General features: G+C 39.9%; 1 protein-coding gene across 4 annotated transcripts in view; it reads right to left on the minus strand.

Moving 5' to 3' along the window:
* The window catches only part of pde4d (phosphodiesterase 4D, cAMP-specific), a 239,740-nt gene that overhangs the window by 81,852 nt on the left and 140,432 nt on the right, over nt 1-17,456 (minus strand). The window contains exon 1 of one of the 4 annotated variants that reach the window (XM_088993809.1): nt 837-1,614. The exons of the other annotated variants lie outside the window; for them this stretch is intronic. Within the exon in view, the coding sequence (XP_088849935.1) occupies nt 837-925 (89 nt within the window). The 5' untranslated portion in view covers nt 926-1,614. Of the gene's footprint in view, nt 1-836; nt 1,615-17,456 lie in introns of those variants that run through there. 4 annotated transcript variants of the gene reach the window in all.

Raw genomic sequence — 17,456 nt, forward strand, 5'->3', positions numbered from 1 at the left:
ACTGCCATTCCCGAATTTATTCGGGAATTGAAAATAAGACGTAGAGCGCCATTCCTGATTTTTTTTCCTTGTTTGGGTGCCGATAAAGCGCTGGCCGTGGTCCCTGGCAATTTTTTGCCTTCCACAATGGATGAGCATGTCACTTTTTTCCATGTTAGCGCTTTGTTCTAGCTTCAGCTGTTGTTAAAGCACAATTTAAATCAATATGTATGCATTGCATTGTATTTTTGAAAGCCGCCCTCATTTCAAGCTCATATAACTCGAGACCCGTATAATTTAGGAATAAAGTCTTTTATTTCTGATGAAAGAAGAGAATCTATGGTTTCTAACACTGTTTTGCATGTTTAAGTAGTCCTAACACTAAATATGTTGTGGGTTCTGAAATTTGAGTGACAATGACAAAAACCCTGGCACTGTAGTGGACACATTTTTGTACTTTGTCTGGCAGCGAATGAGTTAATGACCATGAAATTGAAGCAATTTACTATCTTGTACAGCACTTTCTGATGACATCACTGACTCATCTCTTCACACTTCCTCTTGTTTTTCAAGCGCAGCTATGGCACAACCACAATATTCCCGAAAGACGATATTGCCTCATTGGTGGTGACTTTAAAAAATAAAATGACAACAGGGGAAAAGGCCAGCGACGCATGGCGCTTATCAAGGTCCCAAAGCTTGCTTGGCTGTTGAAAAACATCCACTTGTTGCACTTCCTCTTTTGTTTAAAGTGAAAAATAATAGGAAAATATTGGGGCCCATTTCACAACATTGTTTCCTGGCCTGAGTTGCACGAGGCGGTAAAGTGTAACCAGGAGTTATTTGTTGAAACTCACCATATCCAGGAATGTCTTCTAAAGGGAAAGCGGCTTAGGTGCTTCATGGTTCTGTCACTGGATACACCTGGACATAGTCCGGGCTTCATGCTGAGGCTGACTCAGCTTTTTGTTTTTTATCCTCCTGACTTGGATTCTAAAATTCTATCCACAAGTGATGACCCATTGTGTGCTCTGGTATCATGAGCGGTGTCCCATGTTCCAGTCAACCAGACAAATCCAGTAAAAAGATATAAATACGTTTTTGGTCACTATAAAAAAGCACTTAAAAAGGAAGTAGCACCATTAAATGGATGAAAAAAGCTACGATTTAAAGGCAGATTAGATCCAAAGGGTAAAAACTGCAGCGTATGGACTCCCAAAAAGTGCGGCCACCCACGCCGAACCCTCTGGGCCGCCGCCGCTCCTTTTTTCCTTGGTATCCTTCCGGCAAAGGTCTGGAAATGACTGCCCCGCATCCACATGGTGAGCCGGCTTCAGGGAGTCATTCCTCTGGAGAACAGCTGACGGGTGGCAGCGGCGGGAGGAAGAGAAAGAGGAGGGAGTGGCATTCGCATGACCGAGCATGTTGCAAAGCAAGCGCTCTGCTTTGTCTCGCTTACCTTCTCAACATCCCACAGAGGAAAGTAAGGAAATAGGAAGAGAGACAGAAGGAGGGAGGTGAAAGAAAAGAAGACAAAAAAACAACAACAATGAGCCTATCACTGCCTCCCGCCTCCTCCTCCCTGCGTGGGATGTCCTGACCCTGCGTTAGAGGCATGCCTTTGCTCTCCACTCTGCTCAAATCTATTGATCCTCTTACCACACGCGGCTGGCTGCGCTCCATTCCTGAGCAACGTGTCTACATTTGTGTTTGCACACACACACACACACGCACGCACACACAAACACATACTAACCCACATTCCTGTTTCAATGGTTTTGTGAGGTCCGGATAACTCCAGATAAGGAGTGAGGACCACCGTTGCTGATAAGTTTAGAGACGAACTAGTGTTACATTTGAACACTACATGTCACCCCATTTCCCACTTCAACTTCTTTAAAAACAAAGTAATAAAAAGTGGACTTGAAACTGAAATAACAGTAGGAGTGAGGTTTCTGAATGGGTACATTCAAAGTCCTCACCCCTGTACTGAATTTGGTTAAAATATCGTTTTACTTTTTGTGATATGAAGTTTTTCCTCTCATTACCCACGCACAGACACACATAGACACACAGAGTGAATAAAAAGTGTGTGTATCCAATAGAAATGAAAATACACACCAAAAATAATTTTGGGTGAATTTGTGAGGACATTTATGAAACTTTAACAGATGCATATATAGACCCTCTAGAAGCCTTTAGAATGAAAAACTTGTGAGGACCGGCCAAAAGGTCCTCACTTGTAAAAAAATGTCCTCAATACGTACGGTATAAAATGTTAGTGGTCCTCACAAGACTAGTGATGCAAACACACACACACACACACACACACACACACACACACACACACAAGTTGACACACGCTATGCCACTTCTATCCATCTGTCCGCCACACCTTTCTTTTCTTTGTGGAGTACGCCTTTGTTTGTCCGACGACGTCATCGTAACTGCTGAAGCGGGACATGTTGAATTGCATGTGGTTTCTTTGTGTGTACGAGTAACGCCACAAAAACACGCAAGGATTCTTGTAAACTCAACTACACAGGATGTTAACTGTCCCGAAAACAACAAAGCGGAAACACATTCCGCTGTTTTTACACCAGCACAGTTGAGCCGCCGTTGAATATTGTTTGTTGAAACACAACTGTGTTACATCAGGGAGGGGTAGGGGGGCTTAAATGCTGTAAGAAGCCATTATTTTTCATTTGTGATAGTCTAGAGGGGGACAGGAGGGGCATACAACCACACACTTCCTTATGTATGATAAAAGAAAAGTAAATACAGTGATCCCTCGCTACTTCGCAGTTCACTTATTGCAGCTTCAGTGCATCGCAGATTTTTTTCAGGGGAAAAATATTTTTTTTTTATTTTGTTTTTAATTAATGGCATTCAAATGTGCAAACAAAGTAAAAGAAACAACACTGCAAACAAAGCAGAATAAAATCAAATACACTGGCTTAGAACAGTTTATGGAGCATTCTGCTTCTAGAAATCAGCCATGTCGGTTTATAAAAATCTTCCTGCTAAAAAAAAAGAAAGAGTGCCAACAACTACCGATAATAATGTTCTCTCAGAGAAAGACTCCTTCAGTAGAAAAAGACGCGACAGCGTAGCGGAGTCAGGACGAATAGGTGCAGCAGCAAAATATTGTTTTACAACACCATTCTTTAAACTACTATTAAAAAAGAGCTTTTATTTTTTCTTTCATTCTGCAGCATGTAGTTTTGCATTGTAAAATAAAAAAAAAGACTACATTGTACTTTGCGGATTTCCCCTATTGCGGCCTATTTTTGGAACGTATCACCTTCGATAAACGAGGGTTCATTGTATCCCAAATTTGTTGCCTTGAAAGTTTGAGTGGACCCAACACTCACTCATTCACTGGCAGACGATGTCCAAAAAATGTGTCCACTCCAGTGCCAGGGTTGTTGTCATTTTCACTCAAATTGCAGAACCACAGAAAATTGAATTTAATGAGTACATAAACATTTAATGCATCGTTGGAAATATTCGACTCCCTTCTTTCATCACAAAAAAAAGAGTACATTCCTAAATTATATGGGTCTAGAGTTATATGAGCTTGAAATGAGGGTGGCTGTCCGAAATACAATGCAATACATACAGTATATATTGGTTTATATAGTGCTTTAATAACAGCAAAAGCTGGAACAAAGTGCTAACATGGAAAAAAAGGAAATGCTACCCCCTCATGAGAGAGGAAAAACATTGCCAGAGGTCTGACCAGCGCTTTATCGGCACCCAAGGACGAAAAAACAAAACCAGAACAAATTTGGGAATGGCGCTCTATGTTATGTTTTCAATTCCCGAATAAATTCCTGAATGGCAGTGAATGAGTTAAAATTAACGAAATCTTCAAAGACGTGCAATTCATCATTCACTCATTCACTGCCATTCCTGTTGCTGATAAAGCGCTGGTCAGACCTCTGGTAATGTTTTTCTCTCCCACGACGGGGTAGCATTTGTCTTTTGTACAGCCACACCCATTTCAGGCTCAGATAACTCCAAGCCCATATAACTTAGGATTTACCGTATTTTCCGGTGTATAAGGTGTACTGGAGTATAAGGCCCATTCTGCAATGAATGGTGTATTTTCAAACTTTTTCCATCTATAGGGAATACCAAACTATAAGGTGGACCTTCAATGACTGAGCCTTATACACCGGAAAATACGCTAACTCTTTTTTCTGATGAAAGAAGAGAGTCTAAGGAAGGGGTATCAAACTCATTTCACATCGTGGGCCACATATGGCCTCGGTAGATGTCAAGTTAGCTGGACCATTAAAATTATACCATACATCCTATAAATAACCAAATATCATTCCTTCAATACCGAAACGTTGAAAATTCCACACTCATCTACTTTTCTCTGTTTGGATAATTACATCTTGGCTAATGAGGGTGTTGAAACCGTGGTTGTAAAAACGGACCGCTGTTTTCTTCTACCTTGATCGAAACAGTACCACTCTAGTGGACAATCCTTGAATTGCACCTCATTAAAAATAACAATTCGATGTCGTTTTTGCATTTTTTTCCACTTTTAAATTATCCCGCGGGCCTGATCAAACCTCCTTGGGGGCCGGTTACGGCCCGCGGGCCATATGTTTGACACCACTGGTCTAAGGTTTCTTACGCTGCATTGAATGTTGAATGTAGTCCTAAAACTCAATATTCTGTGGGTCCTGAAAAGTGAGTGAAAATGACCAAAACCCTGGCACTGGAGTGGACACATTTTTGCACATCCTCTGGCAGTGAATGGGTTAAGTAAAATATATCATAAAATAAGTAATCCTTCTTCTATTTACCGTGTTTTACACTATTTGCATGAAATATTGCAGCGATCTCGTGAGAACAAGCTGAATCCTATTTCCAGTGTGGAAGGGAGTCAGACGTCATGATGTCATTCACAAGCAGTGAGGTGTGAAGATAACGAAACCCCCCCCCCCCCCATCCCAACCCGCCCCCTTGTCTGGATGATTGACACTGATTGTAGAAAGTGTGCGTATTCGCGTGCGTGCATGCATTTAAGAATTTGAGGGGAGGGCGGGGCAGTGGTTTACGAGGAAGTTATGATGGCAAGGTGTGTCTGCGCGTGTGTGTGCGCGCGCGCGCTTTACGTTACAAGTCACAGCGGTGGCGCGCCTCCAGTTGCTTGCGGTTTGAAAAACAGGATCCAACGTTGCTTCTTGCACACTTCCTGCCCGACACGCACGTCAGCAGCCTCTCAAGCGTTGCCAGTAGGCGAAACCGCCTCGTCGCCACTTGTCGGCTTGCACCTCTGGGCGACGCGGTTTGGGTGGGGCGGCCGGTGACGGGTGGGGAATCCGCTTGTGGCTAATGTCGGGAGGGAGATGCGGTCCCGTTGGGAGAATGTGGCCGGTTTGTGCGCGCAAGCGGTATGACTAGTATCGTAAAAGCGGCGACGGGGAAAACATTTTCATTTGGGAGCTTTCAAAGGACAGTCGCAAAACGAACAAGACCGCTTCCAAAGCTTAAGTAGGGGGAAAAAAGTTGCGGGGTGCCATATTTGTCTTTGCCCATCCGTTCGCGGTTTCGTTTGCCCTGCATTTACGTCATGCTGACCCAAACTGCATTCATCCATCCATCCATTTTCCGATCTGCTTCATCGTCACTAAGGCCACAAGGCGTTCTGGAGCCTATCTCATATGTTTTTAGGTGCTACCACCACGCGGGGACAACCTGAACCTGCCAATCGCAGAGCAGCAGTTGGCACCAAATGTTAGTGAGAGAGTTCTTGCAAATATGGCAAAGAAATTACAAATCAATCACTGAAACAAAAAATAACTAGACGCTTATTTCACTGTCTTAATAATAATAATAATAATAATAATAATAATAATAATAATAATAATAATAATAAATTTCATTTCCAATCGCCTTTCAAAACTCTCAAGGTCACTTTACAGTCACGGGATACGTTTCTCTGCGGGTGAGCAGCGGCAGCCACACGCGCCAGCGTTCACTCAACACGGATGTTGCTCAAATAGGTAGAAAGCTTGCAAGCTATTCAATCCATAGCCAACAGATACCTAGCTAGATAGCCAGCCAGACTCATTCACAACCTTAACTCATTCACTGCCAGACGATGTGCAAAAATGTGTCCACTGCAGTGCCAGGGTTTTATGTCATTTTCACTCAATTTGAGGAACCCACAGAATATTGAGTTTCAGGACTACATAAAAATTCAAGGCAGCGTAAGAAACATTAGACTCTCTTCTTCCATCAGAAAAAAAAGGAGTTAATGTCTATGTTATATGGGTCTGGAGTTATCAGAGCTTGAAATAAGGGTGGCTGTACAAAATACAATACAATGCATACATATTAATTTATATAGCGTTTTAGCAACAGCTAAAGCTGTAACAAAGCGCTAACACAGACAAAATGCAAATGCTGCCCCTTGTGGTAGGGAAAAAACCATTGCCAGAGATCTGACCAGAGCTTTATCGGCACCCCTTGCAAAAAAAAAAACCTGAACCAATTCAGGAATGGCGCTCCATGTCACATTTTTTTTCACATGAATGAGTTAAGTAACTAAAGTCCGTATGTGCGCAAACTGTAGTGTCAACAAATTGAAGTAAAAGTTACAGTTAATCCATTAATCTGACAGGACAATTTATGCTTGGCGAATGTAAAAAAAAAAATAAATAAATAATAAAGAAAGGATCTAATCCAGTTGTCAAACAGCCACATATGGTTGCAGGAGGAGTACGGAAGATATGATAGATAGGGTTAGAAAATAAAATAAATTTGAACGATAACATACAGACCACTGGTGAGCCATGGATTTCACACATAGGCCTTCAGTAGTGCTATGCCTGAATCAACCCAACCCTTAATAAAAAAAATATGACTATCCAACCTTTACTGTCGCTATAGCTGCGACTGTGACTCATATGAAAACTGTGGTGTGATTTACTACAAGTCGACTAGAGGGTACCCTTAGAAAAAAAGCCTGCGAGCAGGCCATGGTGTCGCCAACTCAAAATCTGATTGGTTCAAGATACAGTTGTATCGACACATGTGATGCGACAGGGCCCGCAGAACTGATTGTGAAGGTGTCCAGGTAGATTTCTGACCCTGGTAACAAATAATGGTTGAAATGTGATTGGTTAAATGCTTCATTACAAAAACACACATCTGGAAGTAGTGCAACAGAGGAAAAGCAATAAAAGGAAGCTGAAAGCTTCCTTTTATTGATTTACTTTTATTGATTTACTTGATTTACTGATTTGGAATTATTTAAGAAATTAAAATGTCATGGACAAAGTGTAAGTAACATCAGTCTGTGATTCAGATATTTTTAGGCTAACAGAGAAGGCTTTGCAGGCCCTAATGGTCCACCACTGATATAGACAGATACCGATCAACACTTTCACGTGTCACAAAAAAATTCAGAATCCTCAATAATCTTGCCATTCTGTAGATTTCATCCGGCAAATTTTCATGGTTGATGGATCCTACACTGTTTCAGTACGTCTCGACTTGTCATATTGCATAATCGTAGACGTTAGCCCGGCGGGCTGTTGGCCCCTGATCTACTCGGCACTGTTGAGTTGTCACGACTCATTCTGCCAGTCGACACAAACAAGAAGTGGAAGGTAGCAAAGGCTAAAACATAGCATGTTAAAACACAAATGGGACGCAGATGTAAGGAGGAGGTCGAGGAAAGGTATTTGTGGGGTATATACACATCGAAACCCCATGAGATGTGCGTCAATTCTTTAAATGACAACCGACACCTCCGGACAAGCTTTGTCCATAATTTGTAAAATCACTTCAAATTACTTCTACTTAGCATATTTTACAACGATTCCACCGCATATAGCTATATTTTACGTTTTAAGACTTACGCTGAATATTCAGGAAGTCTTGTTTTCGAGTTGTTGACGATGCCTGACGTGACGTCACCTCTGGAACGCCCCTGACCGAGAAAGCGACACACAATGCATTTTGGGTACTTTGTTTGGTCTGAAAACTTCGTGTTGATTCGTGTTGATGGCGAAATTAGAAGGAGAAACACATAAATAACGGGGTGGTGAATCGTTGTGTGTTGCACCAAGACTACTATTTGATTCTAGTTGACACAAATTCCCAGCAGACAAATCAGCCCATTTCAAACGGAGCTTGTGCGCCATCTTGTGCATTTTCTGGGACGCTACATTGGAGTCCAGACGGCTCGAATTGATAGGGAAGGACTTCTTTAATCGATTGAAAACATTTATGCTTTCAGCTCTTTCATTTCATGCTCTTCAGAACTATTTGAATCATATTGAATGAATCATATTCATAAGTGGATGAGTAACAAGAAAGCATCTTCTCCAAACTTGAAGCAATTGTTTTGATTATAGAGCAAGGCAAGACGTCCTGGCGTGATGTCACGAACCAGGGTGCGGGACTTTCTAAAAATCACCAATTTGCAGCACATTTTGTTGCAGTTTTAGCACACTTTAAGTCATTTTTATTGGTGTTCTGCATTGGACTCAAAATATCAGCCTGCGTGTGTTGGGTATTTTAGATGCTATAAAACGTTTTTCTGATGTCAGTTAGAAAACAAAAAAAAAATGTGTCGGTTGTCCTTAAACTGGAGAGATACATAACCCGACTATCTGTATACTTTCCGACAAGCTAGATTTCGAAATCTGAAAAAACTGAAGGTTAGCTGCCACAGCTAATCTCAATAAAAACCACCTGAATACCCCAGATAAGATCTAAATGTGACTCTCTAGACAGATGGAGAAAAGTGGAATCTGGTGCTAGCTTACTTCCTTGCAGCAAGTGGGAGGGGGGGAAAACGGCTGTCAATCATTTCAAAAAGTCCAGAGGCACCATCCCTCCTCCTTGCCATTCACACAAGACAAAGTGGTGGCATTTAGGCAAATAGTAACCCATTCCCCAATGGAGAGATATTTGTAATTAGATCGGCATCGACTGGGGAGTTGGACGGAGAGAAAGAAGGTGCAAGTGGCGAGAGAACAAATTGCCCAGACGATAAATGGCAGGGAAAAGGGGTTGTTTTTATTTCTCCTTTCTACAGAGGCTTTGATTTTATGGCCAAGTGAAAGAAAGGAAGGGATTTCTTTCATTTAAAAAACAAGAAAATGAAATCCAGACTTCCAAAGCCCGTACTTTGACTTGAAAGAGCTGCAGGTTATTACAGAAGGGGCACTTTTTAGTGACTGATACAAGGAGGAAAAAGTGGAGAGCTTCGGAAGTGTGGAGCTGACACTGTCATCCTGTCATGTCATATCACCACCAACATACCTCAGTCACTGTTTTTGGTCTAAAAGTCCTCATTGTATTTTATTTACCGCTTGTCCTCAATAGAGAGAGTGAGAAACTGGAGTTTACTAGTGCGATGGGTTTTCTCTGGGTACTCGGACTCTGGCTACCATTCATCCTTCCTTGTGTTTTCTCATCAGTTTATCTCCCAAGGAGCGCAGGTGGTGGTGTTGGAACTGATCTCATCTGTTTTTGGGCAGTAGGCGAGGGGCACCCTGAACTAGTTGCCAGCCACATGGAGATCAACAACCAACCGTGGGTAGAAAAGAAGTCCAGGATCCCGCGATGAGAAGAAATGGATGTTAGCGCAGAGCGCTAATGTCGCGGCTTGGAATTGAAGCGGATAGACGTGTGACAGGAGACGTGAGATAGTAATCTTTTCGTCAATGGATGCTACAGCTTTGTGTTTGCTTTCAACATTTAGTTTGTAGCAGAGGTGCACCTGTCACCATGATGTCCCTGATCCACCGGTGAAAAGGACGCTTTGATCCTCTCCTCTTTCATCAAGAACTGCTTCATACAACAAAGAGGGTGCAGAAAGTGCACAAGTTTGAATGACAGTCTGTCTTTTGTGTTGTGTCAAATTATTGTTTATTGTTTTTTTTTTGTGTGTTGTTTGACTTCAAGATGGTGCCGCGAGAGTGGGTGCCTTTACAGCAGCTCCTGTATTTAGTTTTTCTACTTCTTCCTTCCCTTCACTCTTCTTTTCATAACTTTGCTGCTGTGAAATGTAAATTTCTCCACTGTGAGACTAATAAAGGCTCATCCAATCCAATTCATATTTAAGGACAAATTAGAGTGTTCAATCAGCCATCTTTTTTGGAATGTAGGAGGAAACTGGAATACCTGGAGAAAACCTACACAGGGAGGCCGCACCTGGAATCGAACCCTGCTTATCTCTCAGGTGTATTCCTTCAATATTCTCCTTTGTGATCATTTCCTATTCCTTCACGATAGCCCTGTGCACCACCGTGAAGCATCTTCAAGCAATGCAGAAAGACCCCCAAAAAATTGACGGGCTGAATTTGTGAATAGCACACTCCATACAGATGAAAGATTGATTGCTGTCTCCGGCGAGCCATGCTTCTCGTACACACACACACACACACACACACACACACACACACACACACACACACACACACACACACACACACACACACACACACACACACACACACACACACACACACACACACACACACACACACACACACACACACACACACACACTGTTGCATCTGTACTTTGTCCCAATTTCTCAGCGTCGAAAAGGCAGCCTCTCCCTGCTCGTCATCCCCGCCCGTCAAATAGTGCACCCCAGCACCTCCATTTCCCAGCTTTGTTTGCTCGAGCCCTCCAAAAATAGACTCCTCCTGCATTGCACCAACGTTGTGTCACTGATGCGGTCGAGACGCTGAGGCTGACTCCCTCACCAAGCCCCCCTTGTGTCGACTGACTCGTTGTAGCCTTAATCACTGGGATGTATGGACTGATTGTCAATGCCAGCGTGATTAGTAATTCCACAGAGGGATTTGTACGGCCCACTAGTGACCCTGCGATACAGTAATTACCGCAGGCTAGTGGGGGGGGGGGGGGGGGATGAAATACGTCTACTCTTGGTCTCAGAGAGGAAACATGAATTGAAATCAATAATTCATATGTTTACATGGGAACCAGGAATTGATGTTGATGCCACACCGGCTTGGTACACAACTCAAAGCTATCATTTCGCAATGCCAGCACAACCCTGAAAGATTAATCTTTGATGGATCTATGATACTAGCGGACCAGCAAAGATATTCATGTTGTTAGCATAAGCGCTAAACTTAGAAATGATGTTATAGTGTCGATAGGTTATGTGAGTACAAGGCGCACTGAAGTATAAGGCGCACCCCTAATGAATGATGTATTTTCGAACTTATTCCATATATAAAGCACGCCGAACTATAAGGTGCACCTTCAATGAATGAAAAAGGTTTTCCAAATATAACATATGAATATATAAAAGTTTCCCAAAAAATATAAGGCACACCACATTATAAGGTGCTCCTTATACATTTTATCATTTTAGGAATTTCGAGCCAACCCGCCAACTGAGTTAGCGTCTGTTGTTGGTGTGACATAGCTAGCTAAACAACCCCACATAGAAGCAACTCCCAGAATCATTATTATTGATGATAGTAAAAATAGGTTGGCAAAAAAAATCATGATTAAAACCTCACAGAATTAAGACACTACAACTTTAAACTTCACTCATCAATGCTAGTTAAGACAGTTAAGCTAACGATAAAGCATAGACAGTTAAGCTAACATTACAGTTTAGCTAGCAATATGAACAATGGTTTTCCAAATGGTCAATGCGAAAGAAGCAAAGCAGCATGTTGTTTCACAAATGATTAGAGTATTTTCCAGTGTATAAGGCACACCGGAGTATAAGGCACACCGGAATATAAGTTGCACCCTCAATGAATGGTGTATTTTCAAACCTTTTTCATATATAAGTCACACCGGACGATACAACTGCACCTTCAATGAATGAAAAAGGTTTTACAAATATAATATATAAATAGATAAAAGTTTTCCAAATATAAGGCATTATAAGACGTTACAGTAGAGGCTGGAGTTACGCATGACTTCTTCTACGGGGGGAAATGGAGTTGTGGCTGCTGACAGTAGTTTGGAGACCCGTTCTGCCTCAATATTCATTCACATATAAGGCACAATGGCGTATAAGGCACAGGGTCATCTTTTGAAGAAAATCAAAGCTTTTGGATGCGCCTTATACACCAGAAAATATGATACATGCTTTGGTTTGACTTTGTTGGTTTAAAGCTTACTTACTTTAATTCAAATGTAGTTGACGTTAACTGTTTATGAAACAGCAAAAACCATATATCGTCCTGAAAATGTATCCTGACATTAGTACATAGCATTTAGGCAAAGAAACCTTTGAATGACTTTTTGGGACATTTAGTGGAAAAAAATGTATCACACAGCTTTTTTTTGTGTCCTACTTTTTTTCCCCCTACTCTCTGCCCTGAATTCCGTTGAAGGACATCAATTATGAAGGCGGAAAGAATAGCACACGGGAATTGCGTTGTCTATGTATGTGGTGAGGGACTTGTGTGACATTAAACTGTTAAAGTAATTACGGGGTTAGGAGGATAGTTATGGGATATAAAATTATCTTACAGGCAGAAAGCAAAAAAAGGGGTGGGGCTACACTTAATTTTCTGGCGACAACGTGCGGAAGAAAAACCACTAGACTGAACGGCATACGCCCTTCTAAACTGACCCCCAAAACATATCCACGGTAGTGGTCTGGAATATTAGTGGACCGACTCGGACACCTCACCACTTTTTTTATAACGCGGTTATGTGGCAGTTTCCTTTTCCACTTCACCAAAATTTTGTAGCACCGAAAGTTATGCCAGGTGAGATGTGGGACACACCCTGGATACGTCATTTGACAATTGCAGGGAATGCACAGGAAAGAAAACATTCAAGCTCACACCATGGACAACTGTGAGTTGGAGTCTGTGAACTCATTCACTGCCAGACGATGTGCAAAAATGTGTCCAATGCAGTGCCAGAGTTTTTGTCATTTTCACTCAAATTACAGGACCCACAAAATATTGAGTTTGAGGAGTACATAAACATTCAATACAGTATTAGAAACCTTTGACTCTCTTATTTCATCAGAAAAAAAGACTTACCGTATTTTCCGGTGTATAAGGTACAGTGATACCTCGGTTTACAAACCCCTTGGCATATGAACTTTTCGGTTTATGAATGTTACATTTATGAACATTTTACCTTGGCATACAAACTTTACCTTGGCATATGAACTTTTTTCGTACACGGAGCTGCCTCAATGAGTGACGTGTCGTTCGCGAACGAGCCCGTTCTTCTCACAACAAAATGACAGCCGACTGTTTTTGTCCTCTATTCCCTGTTCCCAGTCTTTGGTTAAAGCCACGTGATTGGTCAAGAACGCAGCAGTGAGGGGGGGGGGGGGGTTTAAACATTAAAGAGACAGGCAGACGACAGTGAGAGTTTCAACTTTGATAGTTCAAAGGCAGAGAGTAGACTGCAAGGTTAAAATATCCCATCAATCAGGCTCCACAAACAACCCGCACAAGCCATCTGTATGTAACTGGATGCAAAAAGCTATCAACCCAGCTAAACAGAACACAATTGATGAGGAACTATAAACAATTATCACAGAAAAAGCACCTACAAGGGATCAAGATGGTGAAAGAAGAAGGTTACATTCCTCATCAAGCGTTTCATGCTAATGAAACCCACTCCATTCCATCAAGCCATCAACAACCATCACAAAGGTAAATAAAACGACTTTCTTGTACAGTACAGTTTATTTCTTTAATTATAATACCATAGCACATTTATTAAACATAAAATAAGGCATATCACAAAATTAAGTTTTAAAGGGACCTGGGAACAGATTATTCTCATTTTAATGGTTTCCAATGGGAAAATAATTTTTGGGATGCACAGTTTTCGCCTTACACACTTTGTCTGGGAACCAATTAAGTTCGTAAGCCAAGGTATCACTGTACATTCATTGAAGGTGCGCCTTATGCACCAGAAAATATGGTAATTCCTATGTTACATGGATCTGGAGTTATTTGATCTTGAAATGGGGGTGGCTGTACAAAATACAATACAATCCATACATATTAATTTACATAGCGCTTTAACAACAGCTGAAACTGGAACAAAGCACTAACATGAACACAATTCTGCCATGTTGTGGAAGGGAAAAAAGATTGCCAGAGGTCTAACCAGCGCTTTATTGGCACCCTCCGCAAGAAAAAACAAAACCCAAAAAAATTCAAAAATGGCGCTCTATGTCACACTTTTCAATTCCTGAATACATTTGGGAGCGAATGAAATAAAGGGCAAGCCAACCCAGCACAGGTGTCAAAGTCAAAGTCTTTATGTAATATGTGGACGAGATAAAACATTCTAATGGCTTCCGCAAATTCATAGCGGCCCTCAAGAGGAAATCGTAACTACAATGTGGCTTGTGGTAAAAAATGTGTTTGACACACTTACCTTACCGGATTTTGTTCAATGCAGCCTCACTAGTGGAAAAGAATCATATTGATTATGGATGTGTGCAATTTGACTTGAGCAGTAAAAAAACACCTGTTTTTATCCATCGCAGGGGGGTGGCCATTTTGCCACATTCTGGCGAGATTAAAAATGACATCACTGTTGCTGGGCAACAGATCCAGCTTAAAGGCGTGCCCTGGTAAATTTTTATTGCAAGTGAATTGGAAAAATGCAATTAGAAAAAAGTGTTTTTTTTTGTCATTACATTACATTACTACAGGACGGTTGGAGATTAAAGTGAGAGGAATTAGTTATGATCGTGCTGTTGGTCTTTGTCTATGGTAATGCAGCGGAGTGATGCGGGTTTTGTGTCTTGAAAGGATGTGACAGCAGCGGCTGAGGGGCACGCAGCAGCGACCCGGCCACCCCTCTGCGTCTGTGCTCGTGGGCATGCGTGTGTCTACTGTGACATTTAAAAGTCAAACTTTCACTTCCTTTACTTTCACACGTCGCCATCACCCAAATGAAAATCGGTTGGCGGTCCGATGGGACTCCCGTCAGATTGGGAAACAAATAGAAAGCTGGAGCTGGATAGATCTCATATAGCGTTTGTCAATAGAGCTGCAAAATGAATAATTTTTCATAATGGATGCTAGCAAACACATACATACCAGATACTGTTTTGGAGACAAAGGTATCAGCTCCTGGGTAAGGCATTTATTATTATTATTATTATTATTATTATTATTATTATCCTTTATTTAATAAATTATTTATATAAGCTCATGAGCAAAGTATTTATTATTATTATTTTGATTATTACTATTATTATTTACATTTTATTTGCATCATCATTTATTTATTTGCTTATTTATTTATTTACATAAGCTCCAGAGTAAGGCATGTATTATTATTATTATATAAACTTTATTCTCATCATTTATTATTTACATAATCTCATGAGCAAAGCATTTATTATTATTGTGATTATTAGTAGTAACTATTATTATTAGTAGTATGAGTATTATTTACATTTTATTCTCATCATCATTTATTTATTAGCTTTTTTATTTATTTACATAAGCTCCCGAGCAAAGCATTTATTATTGTAATAATAATAATAATAATAATAATAATAATAATAATTATTATTATTATTATTATTAAAATTGTCTTCTCATTATAATTTATTTAACAATTACATTAAATAACAATTAATTACTTATTTACATAAGCTCATCAGAAAAGATATTTATTATTGTCATCATCATTATTATTACTAATAATAATATATGTAATTATTTGTTATTTACGTATTTGTTTATTTATCTAAGCTCCCAAAAAAGGCATTCAGCATTATTATCATTATTATTATTATTATTATTAGTAGTAGTAGTAGTAGTAGTAGTAGTAGTAGTCTATCATTATCATTATTTTCTATTTATTAGCATATCAAGGTATTTATTTATGTATTTATTTATTTATTCCTCCTGAGACAGGCTTTATTATTATTATTAATATTATTCTATTAATATTATTATTATTATTATTATTAATAATATTATTATTATTAATATTATTCTATTATTAGTAATAATATTATTATTATTATTATTATTATTATTATATTATTATTAATAATAATAATAATAATAATAATAATAATAATAATAGTAATAATAATAATAAAACTTAATTTTATTCTCATTATTTATTTATTTATCTATTTATTTATTCATTGATTTGTCTATTTATTTACTTTAATTTTTTTACTTTTTATTTAATTTTTTGCATTGGATCTCATGAGACAGAATGCAAAACCAATGTTGTGGCCGCTGAGTGTACACACGTTGCAAAGCACTTAAGATTACCCACCCCCCACCCCAATCCCACCCGAGGCCATACGTTAATATTTTAGTGGGACCCACCCTGCCCCCGGTGTGCAGCAAGCAGCTCCAGGTGCGCCACTCAGTATGTGAGCCTCTCCGATGATGTCAAGAGTGCTGGGCGCAGGCAAATAGAGAGCTTCCCCGCAGAGATCAACAAAGTGTCATGTTACGGCTATTATTGTTCGCCCGGGTAAAACGACCAGGCCGAGCCGGCAGCACCTGCTGCAACAAAGAGCGCCTCAGCGCTATTTACTTTTACTCACACTATTATCAACTGGCTGATGGTGAGATTAAACTCAATGTTTTGAGAACACATTACTCTTGACTGAAATTTACCTATGTAGCCTGTCAACAGCCACCGCAGATACGACAATATACAAAATGAACAAAAATAAATGCATAAATTATGACAGTCCAAGATGTCTACCATTGATGCATTAACTCATTTACTGGCATTCTCGAATTTATTCGGGAATAGAAAATATGACGTGGAACACCATTCCCGAATTTGTACGGGTTTTGGCTTTTCTTGCGGATCAAGCGCTGGTCAGACCACTAGCAATGTTTTTCCCTCCCACGAGGGGGCAGCACTTGCCTTTTGTACAGCCACCCCCATTTGAAGCTCAGATAACTCCATGCCCATATAACTTGGAAAATAATTATTTTTTGTGATGATAGAAGAAAGTCTAATGTTTCTTACGCTGCACTGAATTGTTTATGTAGTCCAAAAACTCAATCTTCTGTGGGTCCTGAAATTAGAGTGAAAATGACAAAAACCCTGGCACTGGAGTGGACACGTTTTTTTCCACATTATCTGGCAGTGAATGAGTTTAAATAATTAACAAAATATTTTAATCGGAGATGCGAGTATTTTTTTTTCTTAAGCACTTTGCGTTTTTGAATTAATATTAGTCATAATGATAATTTCAGAACAATCATATAATATGTATTATGGAAACTGAGCAAGGAGTATTTATGAAGTCATAACTGCGTTGTGCAAGAAAGAGCAAGGGCACATGGGAAATGTAGATGCGACAAATTATTTTAAGACAGCTTTTTTATTTAATTAGAAAAAAAAGTTCATATCAGCAAGGACACACTTGTGAAATGCAGAAGCGATAAAAAATATGTTTTTTAAACCAGAAAAAAAAGTTGATTTGTTTTCTTTTCTCAGAAAAAAAACACTAC

This window comes from Hippocampus bargibanti, linkage group LG04 (assembly GCF_051943395.1).
Source record: "Hippocampus bargibanti isolate YZ-2025 linkage group LG04, ASM5194339v1, whole genome shotgun sequence".
Classification (NCBI taxonomy): domain Eukaryota; kingdom Metazoa; phylum Chordata; class Actinopteri; order Syngnathiformes; family Syngnathidae; genus Hippocampus; species Hippocampus bargibanti.